This window comes from Homalodisca vitripennis, chromosome 8 (genome assembly GCF_021130785.1).
Source record: "Homalodisca vitripennis isolate AUS2020 chromosome 8, UT_GWSS_2.1, whole genome shotgun sequence".
NCBI lineage: Eukaryota > Metazoa > Arthropoda > Insecta > Hemiptera > Cicadellidae > Homalodisca > Homalodisca vitripennis.
In genome coordinates, this window is record NC_060214.1 from 67,443,786 (window position 1) to 67,457,894 (window position 14,109).

General features: G+C 34.6%; 1 protein-coding gene across 1 annotated transcript in view; it reads left to right on the forward strand.

Moving 5' to 3' along the window:
* Window positions 1-13,365, forward strand: part of LOC124368211 (venom protease-like) — a 31,434-nt gene extending 18,069 nt beyond the window's left edge. The window contains exons 7-9 of the mRNA XM_046825486.1: window positions 1,075-1,200; window positions 9,111-9,265; window positions 13,186-13,365. Coding sequence (XP_046681442.1) covers window positions 1,075-1,200; window positions 9,111-9,265; window positions 13,186-13,344 — 440 coding nt within the window. The 3' untranslated portion in view covers window positions 13,345-13,365. The remainder of the gene's footprint in view (window positions 1-1,074; window positions 1,201-9,110; window positions 9,266-13,185) is intronic.
* Window positions 13,366-14,109: the final 744 nt, after the last annotated feature.

Below are 14,109 nucleotides of genomic sequence, written 5' to 3' on the forward strand. Positions count from 1 at the left end.
ATCAGTCTAAAAGCCACCAGCTCATTATAACAATGGGTGAACAAACCAGCTGCATGCAAAAACCACATGCCCTGCAATTAGCATTTTATTTTGTCACCTGTGAGAACAGTTTAGTGAAGAGTATAACAATTCAGAACTTAACATTTTTAGTGAAAGAAAATGAGACTTCTCAGTCCTTAGGATTTGGGAAGGAGAATGATCCTTTTCCTATCACCCACATGACTAAGATTCTTCTCCAAGACTTTACGATATTCCCAAAAAAGAAACTTGCTCTAAATTTCACAATTGAATAGTAATAAAATAGATTAAAATTCCATCTACGCCTCTTGAAACAGAATAGGGAACAGATCTATCTGCTTCTAAAACCCTAAATTGTTTCGGAGTCTAATGATCTCCTCCACACCATTTCTGGAGGCCAAGAGCAGTTCACTATCTTCTCTTTAACCATTTGCTTGTGAGACTGAAACCTGAGCTTGAGGTTGGAGTCAAGTTTATGTATCCCTAGCTCAATATGGGTGGACCGATTCTTCTAGGTGTCGAATGTGGCAACACAAACAAATCTGGTAAATATGTGCATATTAATAGTGTGCATATTTACCCCCTTCTGATCATTAATCTCCCGATCAATAAGTAATATCTATGGATTCACTAGTCCAAACAGTGCCAATGAAGAAACATTATCTGCTTGGACTTAGTCAGGAAATGGATCAAACCCAATGAACATTGCCTTTGCTTAGGACCTGCACTTGGAATTACATTCCTTACTTTTCTGAATCCCCACTACATGTTTTCAGAATAATTTTTGTTGATTTTAAATATGTAAATGTTATTTTTATACATGTTTTACAATAACAATAAATTAAATGTGGCTCCAACAACAAATAAATTTCAAACCAACCAGAAATTATTTTAATGAGAAACTTTTTTGAATTAAACCAGATGACACACAATTTACCTCCCAATATCTGACAATGAGTTGCGGTCCACTGCTATGCTCCCAGCATCATGCTATAAATTGGTATTCTTGGTGATGTGTCAACTTAAGAATACAACTTAATTCATGATTTGTTTCAGATTCTGTAAGGCCAATTTGCCTTCCTACACCAGACTTCAAGGAGAGGAGTTTCACGGGAGAAACTGTATATTTCACGAGCTGGGGTCAGACTGACGATGATAATGAACGTAACCCAAAGAGAAAGAGTGAGTTCAGTAATTTTCTTAGGAACGTAATTTATCATTAACAAGATATGTTAATTCACACATAAGTTTTCATTTTAACTGTAATCTTGAAGAAGACTGCAGCTCCAAGAAGACTCCAAGAACCAAGAATTCTCAAGTAGAACTAGCAGGAGAGTCAATGCAAATTTGCTAATGAGTTTTGGCCATATTGCCTTGAAAGCTTTTGAACATTGATATTAAAATTCCATTACATAAATAAATCCTTACAAAAAAATTAAAGAAGGGAAATATTTCTGATAAATTGTCTTCATAAAAGGCTCATTTAAATCCATTATTTAGCCATACTTTTATACGCAAAGATTTGTTACCTATAAAATTCAAGTTCAGATATCATTATGCGCCTTCCTCTTTCTAGGTATCTTGGTTGATTGCAAAAAATAGTTAAAGGATGTTTGATTAGAAAAAAAACTATTATATGATACAGAGGGTTAATTGCATAATAGAGTACCCCTCTCACTGCAACCCTAAGGATTTATTGTTGCATAACCCTGAAATCTAGGTAATCCAGATTATCTTGAGGTTCTTGATAGATCCCAAGATGTCCATAAAAGCCAGCATAAACTCCCATTTCAACAAGTTTTTAGAAATGTCTTGTGAAGTTTTTCTCTACCTAGTCAGCAACCCTTTCACAGTCACAGATGATTTGTTTAGCAGTTTCCCTAGACTCCCTGCTGACGCAACTTATTCCCAACTCGGAAATACCAATAAGTGGGCAATGTCAGTGAACAGGTTAGAAATTAATCTGGTGTCCGGACTTCTAAGAATAGCTTTGCTGTATATTGATAATTGGTCTATGACAGGGCCGGATCTATCATTTCTTCTAGGGGGGGCAAGCTTGACTTTTGGCGCCCCCCCCCGATACCAAACTATTTACCATAAGTTTTACTACTATATGCTTTGTATATGGGGTTGAAATAAAATAAAACTTAGGTTGAATAAGAAAGTGTTATTTTAATGAAATAGAAATGTCTATTTTACAATTTTACATGAATCCAAAACAATACAATTGTTTTAGAAAAAAACAATACTAACAATTATAGAATCTTTATCTTCCGAGCCTTCTTTGCTTCAAATGTGTTAATTATCTGATCAAAATAAATCAAAGAAGCCCTTTCATGTTCAATTGATACAATGCTTAAATTAGTTAGTCTTTGCTGTTTCATAGAATTTCTTAAATAGGTTTTTATAAGCTTCAATTTGCTGAAACTTCTCTCTCCAGATGCTACAGAGACTGGAAGCGTTAGAAAGATTTTAAGAGCTACATATATGTTTGGATAACCCTCTTTCAACTTGCTCTTATGCAATATTTTGAGCAAAGATGCTGCTGTTGCGTCTTCCAATCCATCTTCCATATTTAAGGCATGAAATTTAAAACTCTCTATTTCATTCACAAGCTCTTCTTCATTTAAGTCACTGGCATATGTTGTAGCTAATTCTTTTGCTTTACTTTTCATACTTTTAACATCCATTTTTTTATTTGATCCCCACACAAAAAAATTAAACTTATCAGCAACGATTTTTAACGCATCATATCTGTTAGTTAGCTCACTAATAATTCTATCACATATTTGAAAAAGTGATCTTTTGAAAAGCTCTTCTTCTTCTTCAGTAAAATTTGGCCCATCATCTTCATGTGTGTCTCCTGTCATTTTCTTTTTCTTTCTCTTTCTTGTTTCCTTGTACTCTGCTGTTATGCCCATATTATTAGCTAAAAATGTTGCCTCATCAATTGCCTCTGAAACAGTTAAATCCCTAGTTGAAGATAATACATTTAGAAGACCTTTTATGTTTCTTGCAGCATTGTCTACTGTTGTGTCCTCTCTTTGTAGAAACTTGCTAATTCTATCAATTTTCTTGAGGACTGAATACCAAAAGCATGTCATAATAACATATTCAAACCTTTTCATGTTTTTAAGTAGCGATTTAGCTTCAGCTCTTGTTTCAGGAGATGAGAACTCATGGGTAGTTAAGTCTTCAAGAGAAGAGAGCACTTTGTCCATATGTTTATAAATAACCTCCACAGAATCAATCCTTGCTGACCATCTTGTTTTACTTTATGATTTTAACGAAAGGGGAACATGTTGTTTTTAAAACTTCCCACCTTGATGTAGAGCCATGAAAGAAGTTGTAGAGGCTGTTTATAATACCAAAATACGATTGTGCTTCAACACAGGCCTCTGCTGAATGAACCCCAACTAAATTTAAGGAATGGGCTGAGCATGGGACAAAGTAGGCCAGTTTGTTCTCTTGCACAATCCTTGACTGGACACCCTTGTATTTCCCAGCCATGTTTGCTCCGTTGTCATACGACTGGCCCCTGCAAAACATCAAGTCTAGACCATCTTCTTTGAGCTTTTTAGCAATGCTTTCAAAAAGCCCCTCGCCTGTTTTTTCACTCACAGTAAAAAAATCTAAAAAGCTTTCACATACCTCTGGCCCTTCGTCAGTATATTTAATGTAACGAATGACTTCAGTCATTTGTTCATTTTTACTTACATCAGGGGTACAGTCGAAAATCAATGAAAAATATTTAGCTTTTTTTATGTCCTGAATTATGTCTTCTCTAATTGCATTTGCAATGAGATCAAGAAACTCATCTTGTACTGTGTGAGAAAAATAGCTGAGCTGCCCTTTCTTATGGCGACCAATATGCTCACGCAAGGTCTCATTATAGTGGGAAATTAAATCTATAGTGTTGAGAAATTTTCCACTATTTGGATCTGCAAAGTTACAAGTTTCGTTTGTCCCTCTGAATGCACTACCCTGTTTTGCCAAAAATAAGACAGCATCTAGTATACAGCGTAGTACTTCTCTCCAGTGGGATTCCTCCTTTTTTATCTGATCCTGCAACTCCTTGTCGATCCCTCCTTTACCAAGTGACGTTTCTAATGCTTTCCATGAAACAAAGGTTTTCTTATGGTACTGGGAGTTTTCATGTTCTGGCAATTTGTCACTGAGTTTTTTCCAATTTGTGAATCCCTCCTTTCTTGCTAAAAACGAAATTTTTGATTCATGTTCTGTGTTCAAATGACGAAAAAGCCTGCATGGAACACAGTACAAAGCATTCATTGTCTCGCTGTAAGCCAAATAAGATCTTTTGACCTTTGAACCATTTTTCAAAATTTTGTAAAACCAATCTTTTGTAAGGTTTCGGCCCTCCCTACCGCTTTTACTCAAATCAGGATTATGATCATCGTTTTCACATCTCCTTTGTATGATGTAACATCTTTGTTTGTCACTAAGCTGAGTTGGCCAAGTTCCAGGGTCATTAAAATTAAAATTGTACTCACATTCACTCTCCTGTTCTTCATGGTTAGGCCCTTTTGAGTCTGAAACTGAAACGGCTTCTTGAAATGACGTAGAAGAGGCCCAAAAATCAGTAGCATGCGAAGTATGTGGTTTTTCACAAATAAAGTCATTGTTGTCTTCTTCCTCTGCACAAACGTCCATGAGATCTTCTCCTCCAGCGTTTTCTTCTCCCACCGCATCCTCTTGAACAGACGGTTTATTTCTCGTTGCTTCAGGTTCGGCTTCGTCTGTAAGCAACAGACATAAATGCACACATGACCAAACATTTTAATTTTTTAAGTAGGTTACATGTACAACATAAACAAATTATTACATTGTGTAACGTTTTATAAATCATGTAGGCCTAACTAAAAACGTTACAAAAATATAATGTTGTTAAATAGTGCCAATAATGCTAAAAAACATGCTATCTTAATTGGGATACTATTACAGTACTAGCCTACAGCCTATTCGATATATTAATTGTTTTAGTAGTAAGGGCCAAGGGGATATTATTACAATCAATGTATTGTTAACACTTTAGTACGTATGTTACCGTATTAAAACTATCGTTAATAATAGCATAGAAAGTAAGTGAAAGAAGCATTTTATGTATATGTTTTTTAATGTATTTAGTTCTGAATATTTAAATGTGTTTATGCTACGCAAGGTGTGGTGGGCGTCGGCCGACGAATGTGAACGGGAGAGGATTTTCATTCAGGCAACGAATCTATAAAATATCTATAAACTAAAACTATATTTACAATTAATGATCTATAACCACTATTTTTAACATTAAAACTGAAGTTTGTTGTTATTATGCCGCTATAGCCTATAACTGTTTTGTACTCAAAATGAATCTTAACAAATTAAAATACAACAAAAATTAGTTACCTTGGTCCTTGATATTTTGCAACCATGATGACATTAAAGTTGACGATTTCGCGGCCTCTTGTTGTCTTGCTTTAGCTTTCTTTCTGTGGAAACACCCTGATGGTTTTTTCGACATGTTGATCTATGTTAGTCACAGGTAGGGTAGAATATTCATACAACTGCGACATGAAATCTAACCTAAAACTCATCAAAAGTTCACGCTCACGTCAAGCGGGAACACTCACGAGTCACTAGTCAGGGGCGGGAGCGGGAGACTTGCGCTTGCGCTTTCTAGTCCTAGTCAAGCCGTAGACAATGTTGCCAACCCACAGCCTTAGTTATGAAAATACCCTGCCGCTTTAAAGATATTTCTTACTAGGCCTATGTTCTTTTGGTTTGCGCAAATATAGTTTACTGAAGTAAGAAATTGTATGTACGTAGACTATATTGTGCTATTGACACTTGACAGTAGAAATGGTAAATGTTTTTTTTATGGTGGCCTCATCCCATCATTTGGCGCCCGGCGCGGCGCCCCCCCTAACTCGGCGCCCGGGTCACATGTCCCCCTGCCCCTCCCTGGATCCGGCCCTGGTCTATGATAACGTTTGCTTCTCTTAACCTTGTAGCCTTTTCCAGTAAAGGAAAGTTACTACAACCACCCATTCTGTTACAGTATTTTTGACTTGATATATTTAGCTAAGCCACAAAAATATTGCAGTCTTATGAATCGCAATATAGCTCCAGCTCTTGCCAACCTGTTTGCTGTCTATAATAAGAATATTTGTTTCTTAAGTTTTTTTTGAGATTTTTATCTTAGTACTTGTTTTGTGTGTTTGAAGGATGCACTTTAGCCACACCTTTCATCTCTGATCGAGAAAGTTTCATTTAGTATTAACCATTATGAGAAAATTCTATAAAATTGTTGTATTGCTTACACATTTTAAATTTAATCCAAGACTAGCTGTTACCTGTGGCTTTACACTCAATTTTCAAAATAAGTCCTTATACAACTTAGTAAAAGCACTTGTGTTGGAGCATTTCTGGTTCAAATTAATTATAATTTTATTGCCATAGCTAAGAGTGCCTTGTCAAACAAAAAATTACCAACCAAGTGCCAATCAAGACAATACTAATTAATAGGTCTCGGAAGACCTATTTTGGTCAGAAGGAGTTTACTTCTAGTCCTTGTCATACAATTCCAGTCTAAGATATTTTCAATGCCATAGTAGAGTTTGCCTTGTCCTGAAGAAGAAAAATATTTACATATGTGGGAATGAGAAGCCTACTCTGGATAAAAGGTGCCTACTTCTGGCTCTTCCAATTCTTTATGGGACCACAATTTAGTTCTCCTTTTATACCGATCAAAAAACTATATACATATGTAGCTCTAAAAAATCTACTTCAGTCAAAAACTATTGTAATCTACTGTGGTCTAAAATATTTCCAGTGCCATATTTGAGTTTGCCTTGTTGTCCCAAATGAAGTAAAATATACATAAACATGTAGGACTGAGGATATTATGGCCTAGGGGGAAATCCTGCCTACTTCCTATTTACTTCCAGTATAAGGAGAATTCCTTATTAAGTTCATGCAACACTTCAAAATAATTGTTTATAAGGTTTAGCGTTATAGAAGTCTTGTTATGTTTTTAACTATAGTTTGCGAAAGAATGAATCTTTGAGGCATTTTAGTTTTCATTTCCCTTTTTGCTATAGCCCACTGTTAAAATACCATATCACAATGTCAAGGAAGCCCAAAAATTTGGAATAACTTATGTGAAAACATTCAATGATTTGTTCATTAAGGTTGGTTTTAACACAATGTTTAAATAGTATTTACAATGCATTAGATGTTTTTAATTCGTCACTGGTGCAACCTGGAGTAAAATTTAGATATCAACTTTTTATTTGCTATCTGCATTACACTACTGATCATTCACTGTTTTATTCTTAATCTATCTATATATATAAAAATGAATGTTTGTATGTTTGTCCTTTATGGAATCGTGAACTATTGGACCGATCATGATGAAAATTTGTACGTATATGTATTTTTCCACGGAGAAGGTTTATAAGCTATGCCCATCCCTTTCCCGATTCAGGATTCCGCCCCACTGGTTACAGAAATACCCATAAGAAATGCATTGCAGCAAACATATGTTAACGTCTTTTCAAATTTTTAATCAGCTCTTCTTTGTAAACATATATTACACTTATAGTTTTAAAGCATAGAGTAAGCTTAAGAGAAACGACAAATTTTGTTTAAACTGTTTCTGCAATCACTGTTAAACATAGACTTTACTATCCAGATAATACAATTCAAATTTGACGTAAAAATTCACCTTTAACTGCAATATTTATTTAATATAAACCATGCTCATGCTTGATCAGAAGAGCAATGCAGATATCATAATTACTATCTTACGTTGGCTACAAATATAAAGAATGTTATAAAATCAACCTTAGTTGTTTTTTTTTTGACAGAAGTATGGTTCTCAAAACTCCGTGTGTACATATTCTCTCGATCGAGACAACAAAGCAAGCTCAATCGTGGCATCGGAGATATAACTAATTTAATCTAAAATTTATTATAGTAAAAAAAAAAATTTACTAAGTAATATAAGGACTTCGGTTCTTAAGATTTGCGTGCGAAGCCGTGGGTAACAGCTAGATAGAGGCAGGAATATGGTACATACCTTCATAATACGCCCAAGAGGCTCACGATGGAACGACTATCAATTATCTCAGCAATGTTTAGAATGTGATAGAAAAAGAATAAGTGAATATAGTGTACTGTTTTCAACGGGAAATTGCGTGCGAAGCCGCGGGCAACTTTTGCAAAAAAATTATTGAAATGCGCAGCAAAGCGCGCCGGGCCCGCTAGTATATATATAAAAATGAATGTTTGTGTGTTTGTCCTTTATGGAATCGTAAACTATTTGACCGATCATTACGAAAATTTGTATGTATATGTATTTTTCCACGAAGAAGGTTTCTACGCTATGTCTATTGATGTAACTCGCCCCCAGGTGGCATTGCCAAAGATAATAGTTTTCAAAGCGCCTGCACATTATAAACTGTAATAACGAGACAGTTACGAATATTTAATAGCCAAACACTATTTGAAGGCGCTAAGTTATGATGTATATTTGTCTTGAAGATAAATTTCTGGTTGAACTTAAAGCTTGGGTGTTAGACCACTTTATAATAAAACACATGTTCGTGTACAATGGCTATCAACATATACAGATTTTCTTGATCGTGGCAACAAAGCAAACTCTACATCGGCGTTGGAAATATAATTTACTTGAGCCAGAAGTGCACATACACGGGTAACGCTTACGAAAAGCGTGCAAAGCTGTGGGAAACAGCTAGTATTTTATAAAATTTGATGTCTCCATCAATTTTTCGAACTTTAACTGGAATTGTCAACAGCTGTTTAGTTTTAGTTAAATTTGTAGTATGAAATATAAAATATTAAAATTTGTTTTAGACTAAAAAATATTCCAGATATCTTTTCAAATCTTTCTTTTCATATAAACCTTCCTCAGATTTCAATGAATATTTTTCAAAAAGAATTAGCCGAATTGATCTAGCGGTTCTCATGATTAGCGCTTAGCAATACACTTTGCAATTCATTTTGCTTTATAAGATGTATTTCCCTGTACATGTAATTCAACAAGACATGACTAATGTTTCCTTGTATTGTAGGACGTTTTGAGCCAGTCTTGCATGAGATCAGTGGCCAAGTTATTGACCAGGAAATGTGCAGTATAAACTACCAAGGATACCAGACAACCGACACTCCCTACATCATCAGTGAAGAGCTTATCTGTGCGGCAGTAGCTGTCAACAAGAGTTGTCAGGTCAGCATGTAGTTGTATCTGAGCACATAAACATTAAGTGACTACTGAAACATTAAGTAAACTGTCAAGTTCCAGGAGGAAGAACAAAAAAAATGAAATGGTTTTCACAGATAGTTAACAATGTATTAAATCATATTCATTATATTACTTCAGAACCTATGGACCATGTAATATATTGGGCTATGTTATCCACCACTCATACTATTACATAAGTTTTAAAATAAAAAGATATTTCTTTAAATAAAGTCTTTATGGAGTGCACATCTGCCAACCCCAAGATGTCTGCATTGACCAGTGGCATTAATTTAATAATATAATCTGGGCGTAGTATGGTAGAGATAAAAATATGGACATAGTGAACTGTCAAATAAAATATTTGTTAGTTCCTATAAGCAGACGTCACAAAAACAAAGTTTAATTCATTATTATGCCCTCAAGTATGGATCTTAAAATTAAAATGATTTAAAACTACTATATTTCTCACTAAAAAGGTTTTAAAAATAATGCATATAATTTTATATTTAATCTAATCTGCATGTACTTATTTCAACGAAAATTTGAAAAGTAAGAGTTTTTCTTCTCTCAATTTGCCAGTGAAATAAGCAAAAAATGAAAATACTAGGGTTTGTAAAATATAAACTAAAGATGTGGCAGAATATTCAAAATTTACCAATATGAGTTTTATACTTTGTGAAAATTACTGTGTAAGACATGGAAAAAAAACACATAGTCATTATATAGCCCATCTATATTACTAAAACCCATGATTATATAGTAAGACGTTTCCAAGTTTGAGTAAGGTCTAGTGTGCTAGACAAGATGTCAAGGTCATTGTCAAGGCTTTCATTTGGTAATCTGTAGACACCAATTATGTATATTGTGGTTTTGCAAATGGTCATGTGTACTTCATGAGATTCAAAAGTATGTTCAATTGCAATATCAGTTATGAAATTGTATACTTCATCTCCCAGTGCTTCCCTAGTAAAAGATGCCACTCCTCCTTTACTGCAAGTGTGTTGAGAGAAACTTCGTATTAAGTTGTAGTCTGGAAGTCTAGTACTTGAGAGCTGTGATTCTTTAAGCCTCTTGATACTCCCTATCAAGATCACCAGGTCAGGTCAATGTATCTTAAAATGTGTGTTATTCTGTTAATATTTCCTCTTATGCAGTCAATGTTGTGTGTGCGAGTGCCGATGGCCGAGTGGTCTAAGACGTTGGACTTTGAGTCTGAGTTAGAGATAGCGCAGGTTCAAATCCTGTCTGTGACCGTTGCACTTTTTATCACTACCATCGACCTTGTACTGTATCGACTCTCCCCCTTATTCTGTTTGATAAGATCCTTGCACAGGCCAGTGGCCCATGAGGATGGGCAGAATAAGGCATAAAAGGAGATCGGCTTCTCCTTAAAAAAAAAAAAATGCTAAGTTGATGGCCATAATCCACAAGGTTGTATTTTATTTTTGTTCTGCTTTTTTGAGGATGAGGGGTTCTAAAAAATGTTTCCGGTGTGTTTGTAATAATTTTTTTGTGTGAGAAGAGGATTTTTGTAAAAGAACTCAATTATTCTGGTAACATAATTTAAATAATTGGCATTAATGGTTTTGTAAACGTCTATATATTTAGAAAAAATACTTCTATGTCTTCATCGTTGGGATGGATTATTGAAGTTGAGGGGGAGGGGGGTTTGAGCTGTGCTAAATAGAGGACACAGTTCATTTTTTTCTGAGTAGTGTGACTGGCCACAACTGTGTCAATTTCAGAAGAGCAATAGAGGTGTTGTCCATTGGGGGCTGATATATCAGTCAGTTCATTTTATCAGGGATCATTTGTTAATCTGGTTTGGTACAAAATGTTTTGTTTGTGTCATTTTATGACCAGGTTTATACGAGTATGTATTAATTCCTTGCATAGTCAGTTCACTTGCTTTAGACATTTTATGAATGGTCAGAGATTTAAACCGATCATGTAATTTTTAACAATTTCCTCAATTTGGTCTTGTCTTTATCTGGGCTAGTTCAGTTAGTACAAAGTTACTGGAGTTTATGACAGGTTGTTTATGGACTGCTTGAGTTCCTATGTCTTTGAAGAGTTTAGTTTAATGAAGTTGTGTCTTAGAAGCTGAAAAGTTTTGTTCTACCAAGCTCTTTTGTTCTTTGATGAAGTTTTGATACGATTTTTCAAGATCCAATGTTATCTTCTTTTGTTCATCTAGTAAAACAGTTTGCATTTTCTCATTCTCTTCAAATATATCTTGGAATTCTGATCTGAGCTGTTTTTCCTTTTTAAGCGGTGCCAAAGCTTTTTGAAGATTTTCCTGTTGGCCTTCAATTTTGTATAAAAAAGTGTTATATTGTTTGTCGTATCTTCCAGTTTTAGCTCTTGAGTTTTAGTATTTCAGGACTTGTCCTGAAATACTAGTTTTTAGACAATTTTTGTTTTAGCAAGATATATGTGTCTCTTTTAAGATTACTGTTCTCCTTCAATAAAAAGTTTCCAGCTTCAGTTTAATGAGGTTTCCAAGTTTCCTGTAGGTCTTCACATCTTTGGGCACTTTGACCATTCATAGTTTTCTGCAAGGCTCTGGAGGCTGTTGAGATTTTTCCAAGATGCTCATAGCCTTGGTCAGCAGTTTAGGAACGTACCTTGATGACGGACCACTTATTATTACCTTATCCTGGTTGGTTCATAAAATCAAGGATCTTGTTAGTGGTTCACAGTTGTTAATTTTCTCTTTGCTTCTTTTTTACAAGTGTCTGTCAGAGAACTATTTGTACATCCTGCTTGGTACTATAAGTTGCAGGCACCATTACAGTAATCACTGGATATTTAGGCCCTGATGTAGACTTATTAGACTTGTTTTAAACTGTTTTCATTTAATGGCAGAAAAATGGTTTGAAAAAACAGAGATGGTTAATGTTTTGATTATCAATTGGAAAAACAGTTATTTAGTTGAGTGTAATGACAAATCAGCAGTGGAGAGTCACCTGTAAGCAGGAGTGGCACTAATCTAGGTCAGTGCTGCTTATCAGCATCTGCAGGTTATCACTCTTAGTCTATTTGTCTGTAACACCAGCACTGTGGGTACAGTTTGAGGACTTTACCTGCACACGTGGCCTTGAGTAAGTTATGACAGGTGGGAGGGGTGGCGGGGTAGCATTATGCGATGTGTCTCGAAAACATGTCCTATGACTCATCGACGACAGTCCCCTTTCTCTGAATCGTACTGATGCAATAAACTCATCTCACTCGCTAAAAATCAGTCTGTTTTGTGATGGTGTAACTTGGCTGCTGAGTTGGAAGTTATAATCTGCAGCAGGATCACTAATTTTAATAGCATTACAATCCTAGTTGTCAATTTTGTTGCTAGATTAGACTGTTTTGGCTTATTGGTTTACAAAATGTGTTTTTTTATTATTATAAAATCTTATAAAGATCTTAAATTTTATAGTGTATTAAGTTTCTAAGTGGCATTCATGAAACCTTAGTCAATATATGCTGCCTATTGAAAGTAGATCATCATTCTTGAGTCATGTCAATGTTTCTTTAGAATAGTAAGTGAATTTAATGTGTCTTAGTATAATATGACTCACAGTACTTGGTAGTGTGAGAATAGGAACTTTTGTTGGTTTGTTCTATCTTACAACAAATATAACACTTTTCCTGAAGCTGAATACTCATTAACACTTATTACACACTAGTTGACAGTTGTTTACTGATGTATCATTCCTGAAAAGCACTATTGACCAAGTCAAAATTTCCTATATATTTGTTAGAAATTCTCAAGTGGGGATGGAGAAGAATTTGGGAAATTTAAGAAACTATGCTATCAGAACACAAAGTGTGTGAATTCAGTACTTTACAATTGATTACATTGATGGCTGGATTCTACTTTTGTATATCAAAAGTTGCTTTGTTCACAGGGGGATATAGGCAGTCCACTGATGCTGAAGCATGACGGAAACTTCTTCCTGCTGGGAATAGTTGCTACGGATTACCGCTGTTTCGATGAATATTATCCCAGGCTATTCACAAAGTTGTCTTTATACATGGACTGGATTGTTGCTAATCTTAAATTTTAAATACAAGTTATTTGTATTAACTGACAATGAATTTATTTTCCTTAGCTTACAAATCTGGTTGTTATAGTTTAGTGTCATGCACCATACGGGAAAACATCTCAATGAAATGTATTAAAAAAATGGTTTTAACAATTCAGTATTTAACCAAGGATGGTATGAAATTATTTTAGAACTGTACTTTAAATATTCCTTAGCATGAACAGACTTAGAGAAGAAAACTGTGAAATTGCATCAAACCGGGAGGTTAAGATGATAATACCCTTTTTGGAAAGAGAAATCCAGATCCTTCGCAGTGGAACTTTTTAATTTTGACATAGAAAGGCATGTTTTAGGTTAACTTAGAAGTATTTTGCTTTATTTATTGTGAAACATCACATGTTCTAAGGACTTAGGGAAGGTGTTTTTAATTATCTCTATTTTTTTTTTTAGTTGAAATTTTATTAGTGCAATAGAAACAAATTTAAATCAATACATCTGTTTAAATTTTCAAAATGATAATACTTTTATGATATTTATATTTCTGTTCAACTTATTTGTATTCATTAAAACATTGAATTTGCAGCTTATGGCCATGCGAGTCTCCTATTGACTACATTTATAGGAGCCAAAACCCTAAAATGTAGTGACACTAATGAACTACATTGCAGAATTTGTAAACTGTAATTTATTCAAAGTACATTAAAGCCAAGTTTCATGAGTATTTAAAATATTTTTCTGATGTATCAAACTATAAAAAATTATAGTTTGGATTCACAAAAATATTTT